The sequence below is a fragment of the Aulonocara sp. 'chitande type north' Nkhata Bay genome, linkage group LG5, assembly GCF_057382095.1.
Source record: "Aulonocara sp. 'chitande type north' Nkhata Bay isolate Kocher_YH1m ecotype deep benthic linkage group LG5, A_spYH_male_GT1.1, whole genome shotgun sequence".
Lineage (NCBI taxonomy): Eukaryota > Metazoa > Chordata > Actinopteri > Cichliformes > Cichlidae > Aulonocara > Aulonocara sp. 'chitande type north' Nkhata Bay.
Window position 1 is genome coordinate 23,549,486 of NC_141348.1, and position 19,350 is coordinate 23,568,835.

General features: G+C 40.2%; 1 protein-coding gene across 1 annotated transcript; it reads right to left on the reverse strand.

Annotated features, from left to right (window-relative positions):
- Positions 1–5,810: 5,810 nt before the first annotated feature.
- On the reverse strand, positions 5,811–14,356 carry gata2b (GATA binding protein 2b). Its single transcript, XM_086292294.1, has 6 exons — positions 14,237–14,356; positions 13,566–13,992; positions 12,411–12,998; positions 10,565–10,710; positions 7,914–8,039; positions 5,811–7,091 (listed from the first exon to the last, which is right to left on the reverse strand). The coding sequence occupies exons 2-6, from the start codon at positions 13,789–13,791 to the stop codon at positions 6,810–6,812; spliced, it is 1,368 nt and encodes a 455-aa protein (XP_086148420.1). The 5' UTR covers positions 13,792–13,992; positions 14,237–14,356; the 3' UTR covers positions 5,811–6,809.
- Positions 14,357–19,350: the final 4,994 nt, after the last annotated feature.

A 19,350-nucleotide genomic window follows, 5' to 3' on the forward strand; every position in this document is an offset into this window, starting at 1 on the left:
TCTTTTCATTTATTTTATTACAAAAAAATAATAATAATAATGATACTTTATGAATTGCCTCCTGGGCCACTTGAACACTCATGCACAGCATAGACAGTCTTGAGACTGGACTTCACCTCTAAATCAAAAAATCTGCATTATGGTGATTTTTCCACATCAGTTTATCAGTTTGACAGTGCTGATCCCCTCTTTCACTTCCCTCTAACTTTGTCTTTGTGTATTTCTTGAGATCCCTGCAGAGACATAATGTTTGTGCTTTGAAAGTAAATCTCATTGAATCTCCTGACATTTCTTTCTTGGTTACTCAGTAGAAAAGTGTGGAACCAGTGTAATCTGTCAGGGTCACTGAGTCTTTTCAGTCACGTAATGTTTCTTGAACCATGTGCAACACAGCTGTTGGACCACTAGCAGCATTTTCCCCAAATGAAATTAATAAATTGTGTAAGATTCTGAGGAAACTGTAAAGCTAATTTCAGCTTCAATTTTTAGTTTCCAGTTTCTTTTAAGTGGCACAATGACTCTAAGGTGCTACATATCTTTAGCCCTTTAAACAGTGGAAATAGTATCCCAGACTTCACCAAGCACCATGCCAGCACTCAGTGCCAAGTGAAAGTTCTCATATCTACAAATTTGCCATCAGCTCCGTAATCGGATCATCTGCACACAGTAAATCCAAATTTTTCTACAGTTGTAAATAAGTAATTTATCTCCGTTTATCACAACAGAAATCCTACAGTGCTACAATGTGATTTGCTGTTTGTTTTTGTCTAAAATAGATTGTTATTGTTAACCTTCTGGAGTCAAGAAGAAGGCCCATGACCGATTTAAGATAACCTAGCAGCAACCACCCTCACTGAGGCTCGTTTCAAATTGCGTTAAAACTGCAGACGTGAAAACTGCATACCGGTTTTTAATCCCAGCAGTGGAGTGATGTGGGTTTTATTGACAGTTGGATGCATATAATCTTATACCACAATTACAGAGTGAATCAAACACAATAACTGTGCTTATGTTGTCTATGTTGTGAGGACATGTAGGGCTTAGTGCTTATGATGAACTGAGCAGGTGATCTGAATGTTCTGGCTCCATAATGGTCAGGAAATTCCTACAAAATGTATTCAGAAATGTGCATAGTCAACATATTTCTTTCTTTTTATCCATAACACATGATACCTAACATGTTCCTGTTGTTCACTTTCATGCTTGCCAATGCACTGCTTAGTAAAATATCAAATTTATCCTCTGTGATCGGCATACTTGTGTCTTTCTCTCTCTTTATCAGCAAAACAAATACAGAAACTTTGTGAGGTGGTTTCAGTTCAGTTTCATGTGAATCCATATGAACTGTCTGTCGTCTCCAACCAGCACTTATGTTTTTTTTAAAAACATGTACTTTATTGATCTCGTGGGGAAATTCCTCTCTGCATTTAACCCATTCACTCAGTGAAGCAGTGGGCAGCCACCAATCAAGCGGCCAGGGAGCAGCGTGTAGGGATGGTAGCTTGTTCAGGGGTTTTGAACCCCTGACCTTCCGATCATGGGGCCACCACTCTACCTACTGAGATATCCCTGCCCCAAAAATCATCCGCCCTATTGCCGAAACCCAGGATTGAACCAGGGACTATATTATATTACTAACATACTTTCTGGATGCCAATATGCATAAGTTGTGGACTAAAATAAAACTTGGGCTACAGAAATAAAGACACATAATCCTTCAAAAAGTCTGCTTTGATTTAAAAGCTATAAAAGTAATCTCAGCAATATTTTACTTTTAAATTTTTTTTTTAATTTCTGGTTTCATTATAAAGTACTCTGTGATTTTATCTGTGAAAAGTGCTATATAAATACATTTTACATACTTACTTACAATATAATCAACTTTCTAAAGCTGAGACTATCCAGGAAATCCTAGAAAACTTTTAAAATATAATTTCTTAATTTGCGTGTAATCATATTCTCACTGCTTGCCTGCTTTCAATTCAGCAGCTGCTCCTCAATAAACACAACCATAGTTCAGCACTTAAGGATCCAGACCTAATCTGGGTGAGTTGTTTTCTTCCACTGCTCACTGACACCCCCTCCCTTCATCATTATTAGTTTTCTGCGTTGGGTTAAACACTGGTCCTTTTACCTTTCATCTCCTTTATCACATCGGTCTGCTAAGACTCCTCTGAAGTCACTTCTGTCCTTGTTTTTGATTCCAGTAATTGAATCTAGTAGAAAAACAAATGGAGTTGTTGCAATACAGGTGGGAGTTATAAATCTCACTTGTGAGGAGATTTAGGATGCCCACCCAGTCCTAAACCCTCCCCAGAGAGGTTCAACTCTGCAAAATCACTCTCATTACTTGGCTGCTTTTTATCTCCTATTTATAGCAAGTCTCGTGTTTTTGCTTTGTCATATTTTTGGGGCGGACGTGGCCTTTTAAAAGGGTCTGTGAACAAGTCTGTGGGAGGCCTTGGAAGAATAACAGAGAAAGTGCTTCCAAGGTGAGAGGTCGTGAAAGTCTTGAGATGAAGCCGTAGGCTGCACTTAGGTTGACCCGTAGCTGTACGTCTCTGGGCTCGCTGCCTCAGGCGAGGACACCCTTCAGTTTTCTTAGGAACTCCTGCACTCACAGACGCTTCATAACTCTGATATGCATCAGAGATTAGAGACGGAGACATTCCGACACGGAGTATGTTTATGCTTGTTTACATTCTTACTGATTGTTTTCACACTAATTCCATGCTTTTTAAAAATCCATGCATTTTATCCTTGTTTTGTGCGATTTTAAAATTGGTAGGCAAAAGCTTCAGAAATTAAAATCAGCTCTAGATACCAAACACTGCAGTTACTGTTGGGTGTTAAGGTTTCGAGTTAGCTCGTGTGGCTGCACAAACACACAATAAAGTGTTTCTTTAACTGTAAAGTATTACTTCTGTTCACTGTGAAACAAAACAGAGGACAGCCCTGTGAAATATCACCAAAATATGAAATGATTCTAAACTCCTTGTGCATCTAAATTGTGACTCAATTATGTAATTTTTTAAGCTGTATTTGTGGCTTAGTCATCTAAAGCAGATCTCAGGTTATTTGGATTGGTTTCTATAATGTCTGTGTGCAACTAAAACCCAGTAACAGCTTTAAAAGATAAACATTTTTGATTAAAAAAAACAATTATTTGAAAAATATGTAAATTGTATTCGTCTTACATCACTGCTATATTAGCAACAGTCTGTCAAGAGTGTATTTCGTAAGAGTGTTATCGAATGAGCAGATGCAACTGGTTAAGTAACGATGGGAACATATGGCTCAGCCAGCTCCATTTCTGTCAACAGCACTAATCTCCACTGCCAAGTAAAGTAACCTGTTTATTAGAAAGTGCTGCTTCATGACAACAAAGGCTAGAGGGGTAACTCAAGCACAGTGAAACTGTACCATTGCATTTTACTGCAAATGCCAGCTTGTAAAGATGGAGAGCGTCAAAGAGGTCAGTGGGTGGGTTGGTTACACCATGACATGCTGCATGTCCAGGTCAGACAGTGGGTTTTTTATTTTTGGTTTTACTCTCCCGAGAGCAGTCAAAACAATCTGTAACCACTACAGCAGCACATTATAACCAAGTTTAAACTATTATTAATATTTAAATACGTTAGCAAGATAACAGCATGCACAAACAAACATTTGGAGCCAGCTGAATAATTTGGTTTCCCCTTCCTTTTTAGTGTCTGCCATGCTGAAATTATTCACACACTGCCATTTGGTGCTGAGCAATTAGTGTAGGGTGGAGGACCTGGGTTTGAATCCACTGGATGGCTGAGACTACATGTATGTGGAATGTGTATATTCTCTGTTTGCTAGCACTCCGGCTTTCTCCAACAGGCTGATGTTATATGCCAGGTTAATTGGTTTATTGATTATTCTAAATTGGCAGCAGGTGCAATGATGAGAGAATGACGTCTGTCTCTATGTGTGAGCCCACCTGTGATTGACTGGTGACCTGTTCACAGTGTACCCTGCCTGTGCCCTATGGCAACTGAAATCATTATTAAAATTGATGAATGTACAGTTGGTGTTTGGTGGTTTTATCAGAGATTTTTCACAGGGAAGGAGCATTTGGTTGTGGATTTTTTGGGGTTGAGCATGCTTGGGACTGCTTGGGTTTAGTACCTGGAATTGGCAACATATCATTGCTCACAGCTAGAACACCATTGTGAAAGGACCGGTTCACATCAGGTGTAGGCAGAATTCGAGGAGGGAAGAATGAATAAAACAATACTGATACTCTCATTAAAACAGAAGATGCTCTAACTGAATTCCTCTGCCAATACTGAAAAGCAAATAAGAGAAACTAATATATTGATGTAGATGTACTAACATCACAATGCAGTTTGATTGCTTTTTTTTTCCTTATTTGGAGTAATTTCTCTTGTTCAGTTACAAGTAGGGATGGGTACCGGTGTGCGGTGCCATTATGGCACCGGTTCTGACATAAACGGTAGAAACCAGACCGTAAAGCAGCGCACATTTCGATGCTTTATTTCGGTGCTTTATTTCGGTGCTTTATTTCGGTGCTTTTTTTTCCTGAGATGTCACACACTTTGGATTCTAGCCAATCATTTTACCTTTGCAAGCGTAGTAGGCGGGCCCAGGTACGTACGTTCTTTTAGAGCAGAGCCAGAGATTAAAAACGCCCAAGGCGAAGCGGTCAAAGTCTGGCTGTACTTCACAGCAAAAGATGCAAACTCAGCAGCCTGCAACAAGTGCTTTAAGGTGATACTGTGCAAAGGAGGTAACACCTAAAATATGATGAAACACCTGGCGACATATAGCATTTTGTTAAAAGCTGAGAAATGCGCCGTATTTGATAGCTTGCTGCGAGACCTCACACCGAGCACATCTACTGCGAGTGTAGTGCCTGTTATCGGACCTGGAGTTAGCAACATCCCCCCAAAACCCGAAGAGTAGAGTCCTGGCCCCTAGCCCTGCCAGTGTAGCAGAAATGATGAAGATGATGATGCAGCAGCAGCCGTTCTTCTCTGCGTGAGTAGCTTAATGTTGTTCGTGTGTAATTTACATTGAGTAGGTTAACCACGTTATTACATTAATGCACGTAAGGTGAACTAGCAAACACCGTCGTAGTTACATGGCTGTCTTCTTGTTTGATGGCAGATACTCCCTTCACCCTGGCCAAAAAGGCTAAAATGACCAAAGAAAAAGTGGGAAACTGTTAAACATGAGAGGTTTTTGGACAAAGTTTGTGTTTTTTCCTTTGTTTAAGCACTGCTTCCAGCCAAGAGTGATGCCATATATGCCCTATAGCTGCAGAAAAGGCTAACATTGTTATCTTTTTACAAAAAACAGCTGAACATGAGAGGTTTTTGGACCAATTTTGTGTTCTCCATTCTTTAAGCACCGGTTTGAGCACCATTTGAGCACCGGCATCGTTTCAAAAGTACCGGTTTGGTACTGGTATCGGATAAAACCTAAATGATACCCATCCCTAGTTACAAGGATATCTTTAAATCTAATTGAGTATTGTATTTGTGACATATGAGCACACTGAGAAGAAACATAAACAATAAAGACAATAAAACACACCTTCCAGCAAAGAGGAATGGGATGAAACAACTTCTTTGGTATAAAAGGATTTGTGGATTTATTTTTTATTTAAGAATAAGTTTATAAATTAATATCATGTGTGTCTTTAGTCACAACTCCTAGTTTTATATATATATATATATATATATATATATATATATATATATATATTTTTTTTTTTTTTTTTTTTTTTTATCGCTAACAGTATGCAACGACCACCCGATTTTGTGCTGTCTTACTCTGGGTGGTGTAAGATGAATATGATACAGGTTATTCTAAACACTGAAACATCAACATCAGTGTTGGAGGACCTTATGAAGGTAAAATCTCATGCTCCACTGAGGAACAAGAACACAGAAAGGATGCAGATCACCTGATGTACACATGTCTGTACCTGTGATTTGGACTGATGGAACTTTCATGAGGCGAAAGCTTATTTATGTGAATTTTTCGTATGTATTGCCCTCTCAGAGACTTTTATGTTTGATATTGACTGACAAAGAAAAAAAACAGATAATGACCATGATTTTTTTATTTCTTAAGAGTATAAATGTTGACCTGCTCAGACAAAGCGCTTCAGCTAAAAATATATTTATAACTGGGATAACAGTATCCGTATTATGATTCAGGTAATATAGTCCAAAAGAAAGAAAGAAAATAAATTATCTGAATAACAATATTACTTATAATAACAATAATTATAATAAACAGTGTCAAATTAGAATTCATAAACTTTTTCTGTTTGCTTGTTTCTTTTGTGAAAATTCCCATAAAATCGTCCATGAGAAAAAAATCCAGCATATATTCTTTTAAAGTTGCGAAGGGGATCTCTCTTTCTGGGGCACCCCCCTTTTAGTTGCACATATTTACAATATTCACAGTAACTACGAACCTGTTCCGCACACGTTAAACTGCACTCAGGCCGTCAGCGGGAGCACAGGTTTGAGGTGCAATGACATTTTTGTGTTTACATGTCTGTGCCTGACTGAGAGGAAGCAGATTCGTTTTCCATCAAAATTGGTACCTATAGATAAGCAGTAAAAGGTCCTTGACCCTCATCGCACATCTTTTCTCCGACCCACCACTGGCATCATCAGTCGAGATGAAGACACACAAACCGGGTGCCTGTAACACTGTACACACAGTCCTCTAGTTTAGACCCTCATCCCACTTCATGTAACCATCTCAGATTCTTGTAGGCAACTCTACACCACCTCCCCCTCTCACCCCATCGCCGTTACCATGTTGGAGTGGTATGGGTGGCTGAATGACGAGTGTATCGGGGTGGGCGTAGGCAGCATGTGTCCAGTGTGGCTAAAAGGTGGCAAGTGGCCCATGGTCATGTGACCGAGAGAGGCGGCGCTGAAGTGAGCGCTCTTGTCGTGCAAGCTTTTTGAAAACTCCTCGTAGCTGTCGCTGGGCCGCTTGCTCTTTTTGGACTTGTTGGACATTTTGCGGTTGCGTGTCTGTATTCCTTCCTTCTTCATGGTCAGAGGCCGGTTCACCTGCACAGAGAAAGTTTGGTGAAGAGGTGAATAATGAGGTTAAAGTTAGGTGCTGGAGCTCACACCTAGAAGTATTAAATGTTTGTGAAAATAGCAAAATATATTTCAAAAGTCAAAAATCAATTATGCATTAATCCATTCCTTCTTGCTTGTCCTGTCTGTAGCCGTTGGTTCCCACTGCAGTGTAAACCTTGTAAAGCTAGTTTTGTATTTACTGGACTATAATTTTTCATCAAAATATAAATCAATATATGTCAAATCAAAGAGGACTAAATTGTCCAGCTGTTGAGGACAGTTTTCAGCTGCTAATTAATACACAATGCACTCCAGGGACTGGTCACAGCAACAGCATCATGAATCATGCATGGTGGATTAACTACAATAAACTGTAATGCACATGCATGGCATCAAGTAGCAGCACCACTCAGTGCAATTCACTAACTACAAGTTATAAATACTGTCAGTTTTTAAAAGAGAAATATGCACATCCACAACCACAGAGTCCTTTTTTTATACCTTGAGCTTTAATGCTATTCATATGGAGGCTGGGCTGGTGGCAGTCCCACTATATAACAGTCCCACCATTGTGACTCTCAAGGGGATTACGCCTACCATGGAAACAATAAAGCACAAAGAAAGAAAACACCAACGAATGCAACAGTGTCTGAGAGTAAAACAACCCTTTGTCTCTCTCTCTCCCCCTTTCTTCTCTGTCCTCTCCCTCTCTTTTCTGCCTCTCCTATCACTTAGCAATCAGGGTAAACTGCCCGCTCACTTCCCGTCTACTGGACCCCAAACTGGGGATCGAGGATAAAAACTTACATTGTGCAGTTTATAGTAGAGGCCGCAGGCGTTGCACACCGGGTCCCCATTCGCATTACGCCTCCAGAGTGTGGTGGTGGTCGTCTGACAGTTAGCACAACAGGTGCCTGCTCGTCTGGCTGCAGACTGGAAGAATAAATATCAAGCTCTGATTAGAGCACAGGAAAATAAGGCATGTATGCAGAAATCTAGAATAGACTTAACTTTCTAATCCAGTGATTTATACTGTTTTGTGACATTAAGGTCGCAACTGTTGACTCACAAAATTTGTTTTTATTGGACCATAAGAAAAAATAATAATAATCAAATTGTGGAGAATGCTCATGTTGTGTTCCCATGAGCATGTGTGACATTTTCAAATGCTTTGTTTTCAGTCCAGTGACATTTAATGATGACATTCGCTAACATGGAAGAATAAGAAAAACACAAGCTGGCAGTGACCGGGCTTAAAATCAGTGGCTCTTTGTGACCTTTACTAATAAAATTATGATTGATCACTAATTGTTATTATAAGAAAACAAATGTTTTGGTGACTAATAGTGGCAGCTCTGTTTAACTGATGTTAGCTAGCTCCTCAGTGTATTCACAGTTGATATAAAATGTATTATTATGATGTCATGTGGGAAATAGATTTTGATAGAGTATTGTGGTAACATCAGTGACTTCAAATTATGTTTATGCCCCGTTTTTAAAAAGATAAATTAATTAATTAAAAAGCCAAATGAATCTGGGGTCATACGTCACACCTGATTGCGTCATGCTTTTAGGTGAATCCTTTTTTCACTGAACACCATCATGACTCTAAATGTTCCAGTTATTGGTACTTCACTAAAAATTAAGTGTGACGTCGACACGTCGTTCAAGCATTTTTCCAGCTTTTTTCTTTTTCTTTTTTTTTCTGTGAACAGAGTGAAAGTAAGCGTACCCGGGGTGCACTGTGGCACACATCAACAGTTAAGCTTTGCCCCTTCTCCTTTTGTTTAATTTTTTTTTTAATGAAATGTATTTGCTTTCCTTTCTGTGTTGTGGACGGAAAACCTGACCACTAGAAAGTGAGGTCTAAGCTTGCTAGCTAGTTAGGAGGCCGCAGGAGGAAGCTGGCACTGGCCCGCCGCTTTATCTGGACCGGTCAGATATCCGGATAGGAAACAACTGGAAGGCTTCTGAATACAAGACGCATTCGGAGCTCTGCGAGCCCGGGCCGACGTATACGGAAAGCATGCGTGATATATGATCGTATATGCATTTATTCTGCACTTAATGGCTTCGGGATTTTTTTTAAATATTATTATTTTTAGATAAAGCAGAGAATGAATCCTTTGCTATTATCCATCTCTGCTGAAAGGATTTAATTCGGGAAGTGACAGCCTTCAGCGCGCGTCAGCCCGTCTGATCAATGCAGGTTTTTCTCTGGCCGATTCACGTTTATATTTACAAGATTATTAAGACAAGACCTTCTCTTGTTTTGTGCTTGGTCTTAATTATTAGCCTTTCCTCATCTTCTTTACCATCTTTCCTTCGGTGCCAAGGTGTTTTGCGATGCTTGTATTTCGTCGTCCCTCCCGTAGCCAGTGGGATTTAAATATTACTTCTACAGAACGCTATTCTCATTAGAATAAATTACACTTTGACATGTTTAACTATCAGTTCCCTCGGGGGCTCCTAATGTATTGATCCGCTGTGCCTTTGGTCCGAGCTTTTTAAAGCGCTCTCCACAAATCCTGGTGTAAAGTGTGGTGGCCCACACAGCTACACAGCTGCCTCCTACTGCAGCTGACAAACTGTAAACACAGCAGCTGAGCAGCTGCAGGTGGTTCCACGAATGCATTTCAGGTACAAAGATATAATTATTTATTTATTATTATTTCATTTTAATACTCTGCAGCCAAAAGCTGACGCTGAAAAAAATACAAAAAGCTGGAAAGTAGCATTCTTGTTGCTTCTTTCCTTAAAATTAGATTTCACCATAACTGTGACTTATCTTGTGTTAACTGTGTTAAACAATTGCTAGATGAATTCACAGTAATCAGTGGGATGGGTGTGACATAAAGTTGGAGCTGAACGCTGACCTACTTCTCTGTGAAGCGGTTCATAATAGGAAATATATGTTGCTGATGATTCAGTTCTTTATTGTCCCTTTAAAACAATTTGTCTGACAAACAGCTTTGTTTTGCTTTGTTTACTTACACACACACACACACACACACACACACACACACACACATGCACACACACGCACACACATAATCTTTACTAAATCCCAGTCACCATACAAATTGTCAAAATATCAGCACAGCATATAGCAGCATTATGACCCATACAGTGTCAGCGAGGCTCCGAGTTGTTTTGATGGATAGTAATGATGGCCCTGCTATCGATGACAGTATCAGAAGTAGCTGTAATAATGATAACAAAACAATTCAGAGAGATCCACTCTGCGAACAGTCTGAGCTAAAGGAGCAAGAGGTGAGTGAGAAACACAATTCCTGGAAACTGATTGGGAAAATATAACTTTCCTGGAATTGTACCTCATTCCCCTCACCCTTCACCTTACACTCTTTTATTTACTACCCTGCACAATGCATACACACAAACACACACACATGCATGCATAGCCATTCAATTCCATATAAAGAGAGCAATGGACTCACCAGCCTGCGTTTAGGCTTGATCAGTGGTCTGTTCTGGCCATTCATCTTGTGGTACAGCCCACAGGCGTTGCACAGGTAGTGTCCGGTGCTGTCACGTCTCCACAGAGGTGTAGAGGTAGCTCCACAGTTTACACACTCACGGCCCTCTGAAGGAGAACACACATGGACATTTGTAAAAACTGCCACCTAATTTAGAGCTTAGCCTGCGGGCTGTATTTATTCTTGGTGTTGATGTGTGCAAGTGTGCGCGGACATGTTTCATTTAGGTGGCAAGGTTGATGTGGCAGCTCTCCCAGCAGTTGTAATTCACACTGACAAACAACTTATTTTAAGCCCATTAAAGGTAAAATAATCTGCTTTTGTATCAAGTGATGGTTTATTTAGAGAAGAAATTAATATCTAAATGTGTTATACTAGACAATGAAGTGACTCTTTCAGAATTTACACTATCAGATGCACAAAGGAGCCAAAAGCTGACTTTATTGTTCATCTCTGCTTCATACTCAATTTCCAAGGCTTCAACATCAAGTCTTATTTTTCTTCTAAAATAAGTCTTGACATAAAACACCTGTAACGCTACATTAAATACATTTAATTATTTTCAAGTACTTAAAAAAATGCCATATAAGTATGTTGTTGTCAAAGAAATACACTTGTAGCCAGTTAGGATTTCATACGTCATAAGAATAATAATTAATAAAAAGATAGTTTGGGTTTCCCTGGACTTTGTCTCTGGTAACAAGTTGGTCAAACACAATCAGGCTTGAAGCTGATCTGTTATCAAATAACAATCAGGACAATGTATTAATGTCTTATGTAACAGAGAAGCGACTCTTAGCCTAAATACTGAGGTTTTTGGCTCCGTGCGCCTGCGGATCATCCTTTCACACCTCTGGGCTGGATCCAGTTCACTGTTCGCGCGGCCAGCTCAGGCAATTACAAAGTCACGCTCAACAAAGGAGATTTATCAAAGTGGCTCTGTGCTGGAGATCTGTGGAGTGTATATGCTCCGGTCTGTAACATCATTCCCTCCGAGAAAACGCTAATAAAAAAATGTATTTAGTAGTTGTTTTTCTACTTGTGTTTCACAAATGTGAAAAATTAATGAGGCAATCAGCACAGCGTGCACATAACAACTGACTGGCTGTGTTTAGTGTAAATTGCGGAGGAACTCAGTGCAGAATTAGGACGTAATTCATAAACAGACATTTTTTTAATATATTAAACTGATTTATGCTCTTATAATGTGGATGACAGTAAAAGAATTGGGAAAATAAACGTCCTAAAACGGCGTCTAGTTAAGGTTGTATTCTCTTGGTAAATGGTGCTCCTGTAAATATTTAAAATTATTTTTATTTAATTTTATTTAATAGCAGCTATTGTGTTGGTGGTGATTCTAACTGTGGCATTTAAAAACTACTCTAGGTTTAATAAACAATTGGCTTGTATTTTTTTACTGACTGGCCATAATTACCGAGAGTGAAAAATCAGTTTATTATTATTAACAAATTGCGTGAATTTAAAGGAGGTTAAAAATCGCCAAAGCCAAACGAGTTACGCAAACCAAGATTTCTGCTTCCTAAGTAAAAAAGCCCAAACAGCAGGGCGCCACAGATCGTTTTAAAAACGCATACATCGCGGTGGTTTGTGATTTCCCTAGAGTTAAACATTCTTTAGGTTTAGTTTAGGCTGGTAAAAAAAAATTAAACTGAACCGCTTAAACAGCAGTCCTGCAATAAGATCGTTACATAAACCATAGACAGACTTTACATACAGGTTCTGGCTTTGTATTTTCACATTTACTTTGTTTTATGTGTGTATTTAAATGTGTGTGAGCTGGACTCACCGGTGCAGGACCGTGTCTTGCCTTTGTTCTTGGTAGTGAAACTGGATGAGCCCAGCAGGCTGCCCGGGTGGAACAGGCTGCTGCCGTACTCGTGGGCCGCTGGGAAAGAGTAGGGAGCGTACGTCGGTATGGGGTGGTGGGTGGTGGGGGTCTGGGCGTTCATGGAGGCCAGGCTGCTTCTCAGCGGACTGGAGCCCTCCATCTTCATGCCCTCTGGCAGAGACACTTGGTATTTGATAGATTCCTTCTCGTCGATTCTGGTAGTGGACGACGGAGATGCAGCCCCTGGATCCGGCGACACGTCTTTGGGTGGCGTAGGGGGGAAAGTGTACAGATGAGTGCCGGAGTGGGACGGCGGCGTTAAAGAGGATGCTGAGACCGTGTTTGAACTGCTGCTGCACGGGTAAACGGCGGAGAGAGCGCCGGGGGACGCAGAGCCAGGGTGGTGCAGGCTGGGCTTACTGAAGGGGCTCACGGCCCAGGCGTTGTGGTGGTGAGCCGAGAGGGCAGGTTTCCCTCCGTCAAGCCACGAAATCCCCGGGCTGTGAAGGAGATGAGGCCGACAGACCTGAGTCCCCGTCAGACGAGCTGTGAAGCAGAAGCAAACTTGTTATTGTGGAGCCGATTCCGACTGTGGCGGCTGCAGGTTTAGAGGCAGAAATAGCAAAGACTTGTTGATACACAGGCCTGTTAAACACGTTAATAAAGTAGCATAATATATTTGTAACAGAAATGACAACAGTATGCTCTGAACTATGCGTGCGTAAAAGCAGGTTAGGACCGCACTGTAAAAAACTTCTAATCTAATAAAATGAATAAAAAACAAATAAACCATCCAGACTGTGAAATACAAACATTTGGGTCAATGTAAAATGCCCCAGTTTATAAGAATCATAAGCCTGCGAGTTATTTATAGGCAACATAAAATAGAAAATAAATTAACAGACGTTTTCACAACAACCTGCAGGTACATTTCAGGTTAACTACTGCCTTTTTAATGCCGTGACAAACATCAACTCAGCGCACATGTAGAAATGTGTTTTCTCTTCTGTTTCTGATAGACTCCCGATAAGCCAGCTGTTCCTGAGTTTCTGTGTTTATTGTGTTCGTTATTGTGTTCGTTGAAGTTGCACGCCTGCGTTAACTCCATCTTACCGTGCGCCTGGCTGTAGGACACTCTGGCCCTGGCAGGGTTGGGGTAGTATGGGTTTCCTTGTGAGTCCAGGTGATTAAAGAAAACATCCACCTCATCCGGAGGCAGGAGCTGCGCCGTGGGCTCCATGTAGTTGTGCCCCAGGCCGGGATGGTGAGAGTCTGGGTGTTGTCCGTTCAGCACGGCGTGGGGATGCACCCAACGGGGCTGATCGGCAGCCACGTCCATCTCTGTGACTCTCTGTAGCGCCTTCACAAAGTCAAACGATATCCAGGTAGGAAGGGGACAGAATACCCCTGAAATATCTCTCCTTCACGAGGTTTTCACTCTCGTCCACTCACAGCACAGAACTGGAGCTTTGGCTTTCGTCCCTCCCTAACTCAGCTCCTCTCCTCTCCTGAACATTCAGTCGAGTTTGACACTGGAAACCTGCAACAAGTAAACATCACAGGTTAATATTTAAAAAGCAGAGGTATTGTGCAGGCTTGTAGGCATCGGTGCACTAAATGCAGATCGTATGGGTGAATCTGGTGCACTAATGATGCAGCGGTAGCAAAAAACAAAAACAACACACCAAAAAAACCTCAAAACACACATCATTCAACACATCATTCTTTATACCCATCAACGGGCTGATATTCTGCTGTGCGACAATAAGGTAAACATATCTTACCTTTGACAATATTTTATCTACAGTATCCGGTCGGGTGATTCCTCTTTGGAAAACGGCTGTCTGTCCGCGTTTGCTGCTGCAGGTCCTCTACAGTTTACGATTGTGTTTGTCAGAGTAAACTCTGTCCACTGGGACTTAAAGCAACACGTATAACTGTGGCTGACAGCGCGGGGCCTGGCTTGTTAAGCTCATAGGCGGAGTCTCCAATAAAGCTTGGACCCAGCCAATTGAAAACTACCTCCGCAAAACCTCAGAGGCAGCGCCTGCGCCCAGAAAATCACGGAGACATTTCTGTAATATTCCTGCAGACATTGTCTGGCTGCTTGAGGCCAGGCGTGTGCAACTTTTATTGAATTTTAGGTCCCACGCTGTTTAAAATTCGCCAAAAATACATTTTTAAAATGTTTAGTGCATTTAGAATCAGTGTGAAATATAAAGCTCCCCCCAAGCCTACATGCATTTCAGCCACCGTGGCTAAGAGATCAGCTTCAACAAATCAGTATTTCTTGTTCGAGTGTGTCAGTCTGTTGCCGCATCTTATTTTGCAGGCGGTTTATTACATGAGACAGCTCCATATACAGCGAGCTCGCTGCTGTTTAATTAATAAAGGTGGGCTGATCATTTTCTTTAATGTATACATTAATGTTCCGATGAAGAAGCCATACTGGCAGCGTCGATAATGTTTATTAATCACCTTTTTATGTATCCAGTTATAAAATGAAGGAGTCAGTATTGCATGTCATTTTATTTGTGGTTACACGTTATTATTATTATTTTTTAAAATATGTTTAATGGTTTGTTTTGCTGTGTGCAAGCTGAAAGCTCTCTCTCTCTCTCCCTCCTCGCTGCTTGATTGACAGACAATAATTGGAGAGGGAGCGCGTGCAGCCCCGGCCGGCAAACGCTGCCGCCTGCTTGACGCCGTCTCCTGACGTCAGTGCATCTTAGTGAAGAAAAAACAGATTCAGCAGGACATGAACTTTTTCCAAGACTGAGGGACCAGCAGAGAGAGGGAGAGATTTATCGGACTGTACTGTAGTCCCAGCGGATGAACTCGAGGAAGGACACTGCAACTGATATTTACACTTTGGGAGCATTAATAATACATCAAGTACATCCTCCTGACCCTGCTGTGATTTCGAAGAACAGGCCAACAACCGCCAATCGAACAGCAAAGATTGGGAAGAGGGCAGATTAAAGATTAGATTCGATTAGATTAAAAAGTTTGACTGTGTAAATGTCCTCATTATTTATTCTTTTTTTTTTCAAACGCTCATTAAAGTTGTCTTTTGTGTGCAAACGCACTATCTATCTATCTATCTATCTATCTATCTATCTATCTATCTATCTATCTATCTATCTATCTATATATATATATATATATATATATATATATATATATATATATATAAAAAATTCGTTTTAAGCAGTATTAAGAGGACATCCATAGCATAAAGAAAGCAGAGAATACCAGAGGGACAAGTGAGCAGTATTAGAGCTCATCAGCATGATAATGTGGAAATACACATGCTTTGAGTGTGAGCCCTTTTGATCTGGTCTGGCGATAAAAACCTTATCGGCAGCGAACATCCACTTCCATTTTAGGACTTGACATTAATTCTATCCACCCTTTTATTTACGGCTCTTTTTCTCACACGAGCCCAGGAGAAAGAGAGAGGTCGCTCCCCGATTCAGCTCTGAGAATTTCATTATAGGGCGAAAAAGGAAGTGGTTTCCCCTCATAATAAACGCCGAGCAGACTTACAGAAAATAGAGTAAAATAAAATAAAATAAAAAATTCTAAACGTGTTACACATAAATGCAATGATCTACGCGAAATCACAAATTATTATTATTATTATTATTATTATTATTATTATTTGTTATTGTCGTTGTTGTTGTTGTTGTTTTTACTTGCTGCTTTAATTTTTTTTGCTTTTAATTATTTTCAAGTGCCTGTTACATTGATGTGTGCGTGTGAGACTGAAGGAGAGAGAAAGAGAAATCCAATCCTGGTGGGATCCTTGGATCCCCTGATTATAGCCCATCCCTGGGTAATTTTTCATCGGTGCTGGCTAATCTTTGTTCTTTGTGAAGATAATAAATAGCCTAATCGTTATCAGCGAGCTGCTGGAGGTGTCGGGGAGAATGAGGCTGATCGGCCCGGGAAATAGGCTCCAAAGTGCCGCGGAATAAATGGCATTTCTTATCTCTCTCTCCCAGATTATCGCCGCCTTTTCAAACTCGCACAACAAATACATCTAATGCAGCGAATGCATCACTTATACTGGACTAGATCTGTGTGAATGATTGATAGATAAACAGATAGAGAGAAGAGGGGCGGCGGGGGGTGATGTTGGCTATTATTTACAAGTTTAATGTTGTGCATGTGCAAAGTCTTTATTCGGTGCATTTGACAGCATAAATACAGCTTGGCTTCCCATTATTTTTGGGTTATCTGCAGGAGCCATCTGAGGTTCCGGCTCTTTGTTGTGGGATATCTAATTTCTTTCTTCTTGGATTTGACTGCATAAGAGTTAAACAGACGCAGCCGCTCCAAGCAGAGAGAAGAAGAAGAAAAAAAATTGAATAATGTTTTCACGTGTTGGAAATTTTGCAAATGGCAAAAGCAGGCGATAAGCCTCGCAACGGTTTGGTAACAGCGCAGAGATTGATATTTGTTTATTTAATCAGTCATGATCATGGCTGAAATCACGCATGACTCCGTATTGTTTGAAAAAACTCCTGCTCATTTAAATAACAGAATAAAAATGTTTGGTATGTTTGAAGGAAATTAGGCTATTCTGAAATTCTCCCATAGCCCCAAGTTGAAAAGCAAATTTCAACAAAGAGAACGGTTCTACCATCATTTGTCATTTCTGCTATGTCAGGAATTTCGATATAAAGAGAACACTTTTATAAGACAATATGCTGTTGATAAAACTAATCAGGACAAAGCCTGTGGTTCAGGGCTTCATTCAAAGAAAAGGAAAATCAGTGTTCCGTCATGCAGACAAAAAGAATAGGAGGAACCTTTTTTTGTTGTTGTTGTACTGTGGATACGTGTGTTCGTGGGGAGTGATCGGTTAATGCAGAAAAAAGGTATTTTCCAATATATACAAACTGGATGCTTAATAACTTGGCAGCTGCAGCAGGCCTGGGTGCTGCTGATGGTCTCCAGGGTAACGCAGATAACAGCGCAGTCATTTTCCATATCGTACAGTCTATTATATTCAAGGATTAGTTCTCCTTCCCGAAAAGGTCAAACAGAAAGTCAAACCAGGCAAGAGCGCTCCTCCTCGCTCCACTCCCCCTACAATGACAGAGCATTTCCCATTTCTCTCCCCCCCCCCCCCCCCCCCTTTTTTTTTTTTTGTTCATATTGCACCAGTGTGAGGGCCTTTGCTCAGATGCTTTGATAGATGCAAGCATCGCGGACAACAAACCTCTTTGCATGTTCCTAATAGCACTAATTCTGGGTTGAAGACTGTGACAAATTACATAAGGCTTCAAAGTGAGGTAGCATATCAGTCTTTGCAAACCCCTTCAAGTTGTGCCCAAGTCTGAGAGAAGATAGGGGTAGGTTGATGACTCCCGCACAGACGTAATCACAGTCCTTCAAACGCTGCCGGTAATCTGCCTGCATAGGTTACTCTAAAGTATATATTTTGAAGGCAGCTGAGTTAATACGTGAAATACCAGAGATGACCATTTAAAAAGTCTTTTCTTCTTCTTCCTTTCAGAGCTGATTGCTGAGACATCACAGCGGTGTGTGACAGTTATTCCTGAAGTCAAAAGTTTTCCTTTTATAGCAAGTTTTTTGCGACAGGTCATTAAGTGCACATGATTTAACATCTAATGGAAATGAATGAATGAATGAATAAAGGGTGCGTTTAGAAGCACTTATAGATTAGATTAGATTCTGCAGTCAATAAAAAAATAATGGGAAAATAAAATAAAGTTCCTTAAAGTAGTGGGTCTAATTTAAAAAAACATAAAACTGATGTAATTCTCAGTTTCATTTTATTCAAAGTTACTTTTAAAACAATGTTTGTTTTTTATTTGATTTTTTTCTTTATTAGAAATTTAGCATCATTCGAATTTGTTTGATTTCATGGATAATTAAATGTTTAGATAACTTAATTACTTGAATTAAAATTCAATTTGAATTAGTATGTATGTAATTATATGTATTTTCCGATTTTATTGGATTGAGCATACAGTGACAGCCAGTGTTCAAGAATCCTTTTAAATAAAGTGAATACATAAAAAATTACAAATATGACGTCCATTTAAAAAAAGTTAATCTCTCGGCAGCTTTTTGAATAACTTGTTAGAGCTAGACTAACTCTTGGCCTGCAAATTAGGAGGACTCCTAATGGTAAGACAAAACTGTGCTGCTGGTTGAAATAATCAGGCAGACAGTGACACCTAGGGGAGAGTAGTAGTTCTGTTCACCCTGATTGGGAAGATTTAGATTCTGCTTCATTGTATATTTTGCAGCAAAAAAAAAAAAAGGGGTGGGGGTGGGGTTTAAAAAGGCCAATGACTAAACCTTTGTATTTTTCACCACCATCATCCAGAAAACAAATGTGCCACAATGCTTTTGAGAGAAAGTTGTTCATCCCTTAAAGTGTCTGAGATTTACAGGATCTATGCCGAGGAGCAGTGATGCTGTAATCTTTCCTTTTCCTTATGCACAGTTTACACTTTATAAAAATAACCATAGTTAGGCCGCTGTCCTTCATGCTAGCAAGCTGCTGAGCAATGAGGTTAACAAAACGGGCCCAGCAGCCTCAGCACCTTAATAGTGTCATTAACAGATTCTTATTTACACTGTAATCCAGTGATGTGTTCTAACATATGCCCACTGTGGTGACCCCTTGTGACAACAGAGCAGTTGTAGCTTTTTATTCTGTAATTACTGATTCTTCCCTATTTTCTAAACTCCTGTTGTCCACACATCTCAGTGAAAAACTATTTCAGCATCTTGAATATCTTTAAATATTCTCATTTGATCTTGCATTTCTCTCTGTGTAGCTTTTCTTAGTCATTACAGGTCATAGGTTCACTTCCTGCCCAGAGAGCAGCAGGATATGAGAGTTTACAACACC

What these genes read in the sequence shown, in the direction of transcription:
- gata2b (XM_086292294.1), bottom strand. Translation starts at nt 13,791, where the DNA reads ATGGACGTGGCTGCCGATCAGCCCCGTTGGGTGCATCCCCACGCCGTG. An exon ending in GTCCTACAGCCAGGCGCACG is followed by an intron (nt 12,999 to 13,565) that starts GTAAGATGGAGT and finishes TCTGCTTCACAG; the next exon opens with CTCGTCTGACGGGGACTCAG. An exon ending in TCTACTATAAACTGCACAAT is followed by an intron (nt 7,092 to 7,913) that starts GTAAGTTTTTAT and finishes TTCTCTGTGCAG; the next exon opens with GTGAACCGGCCTCTGACCAT.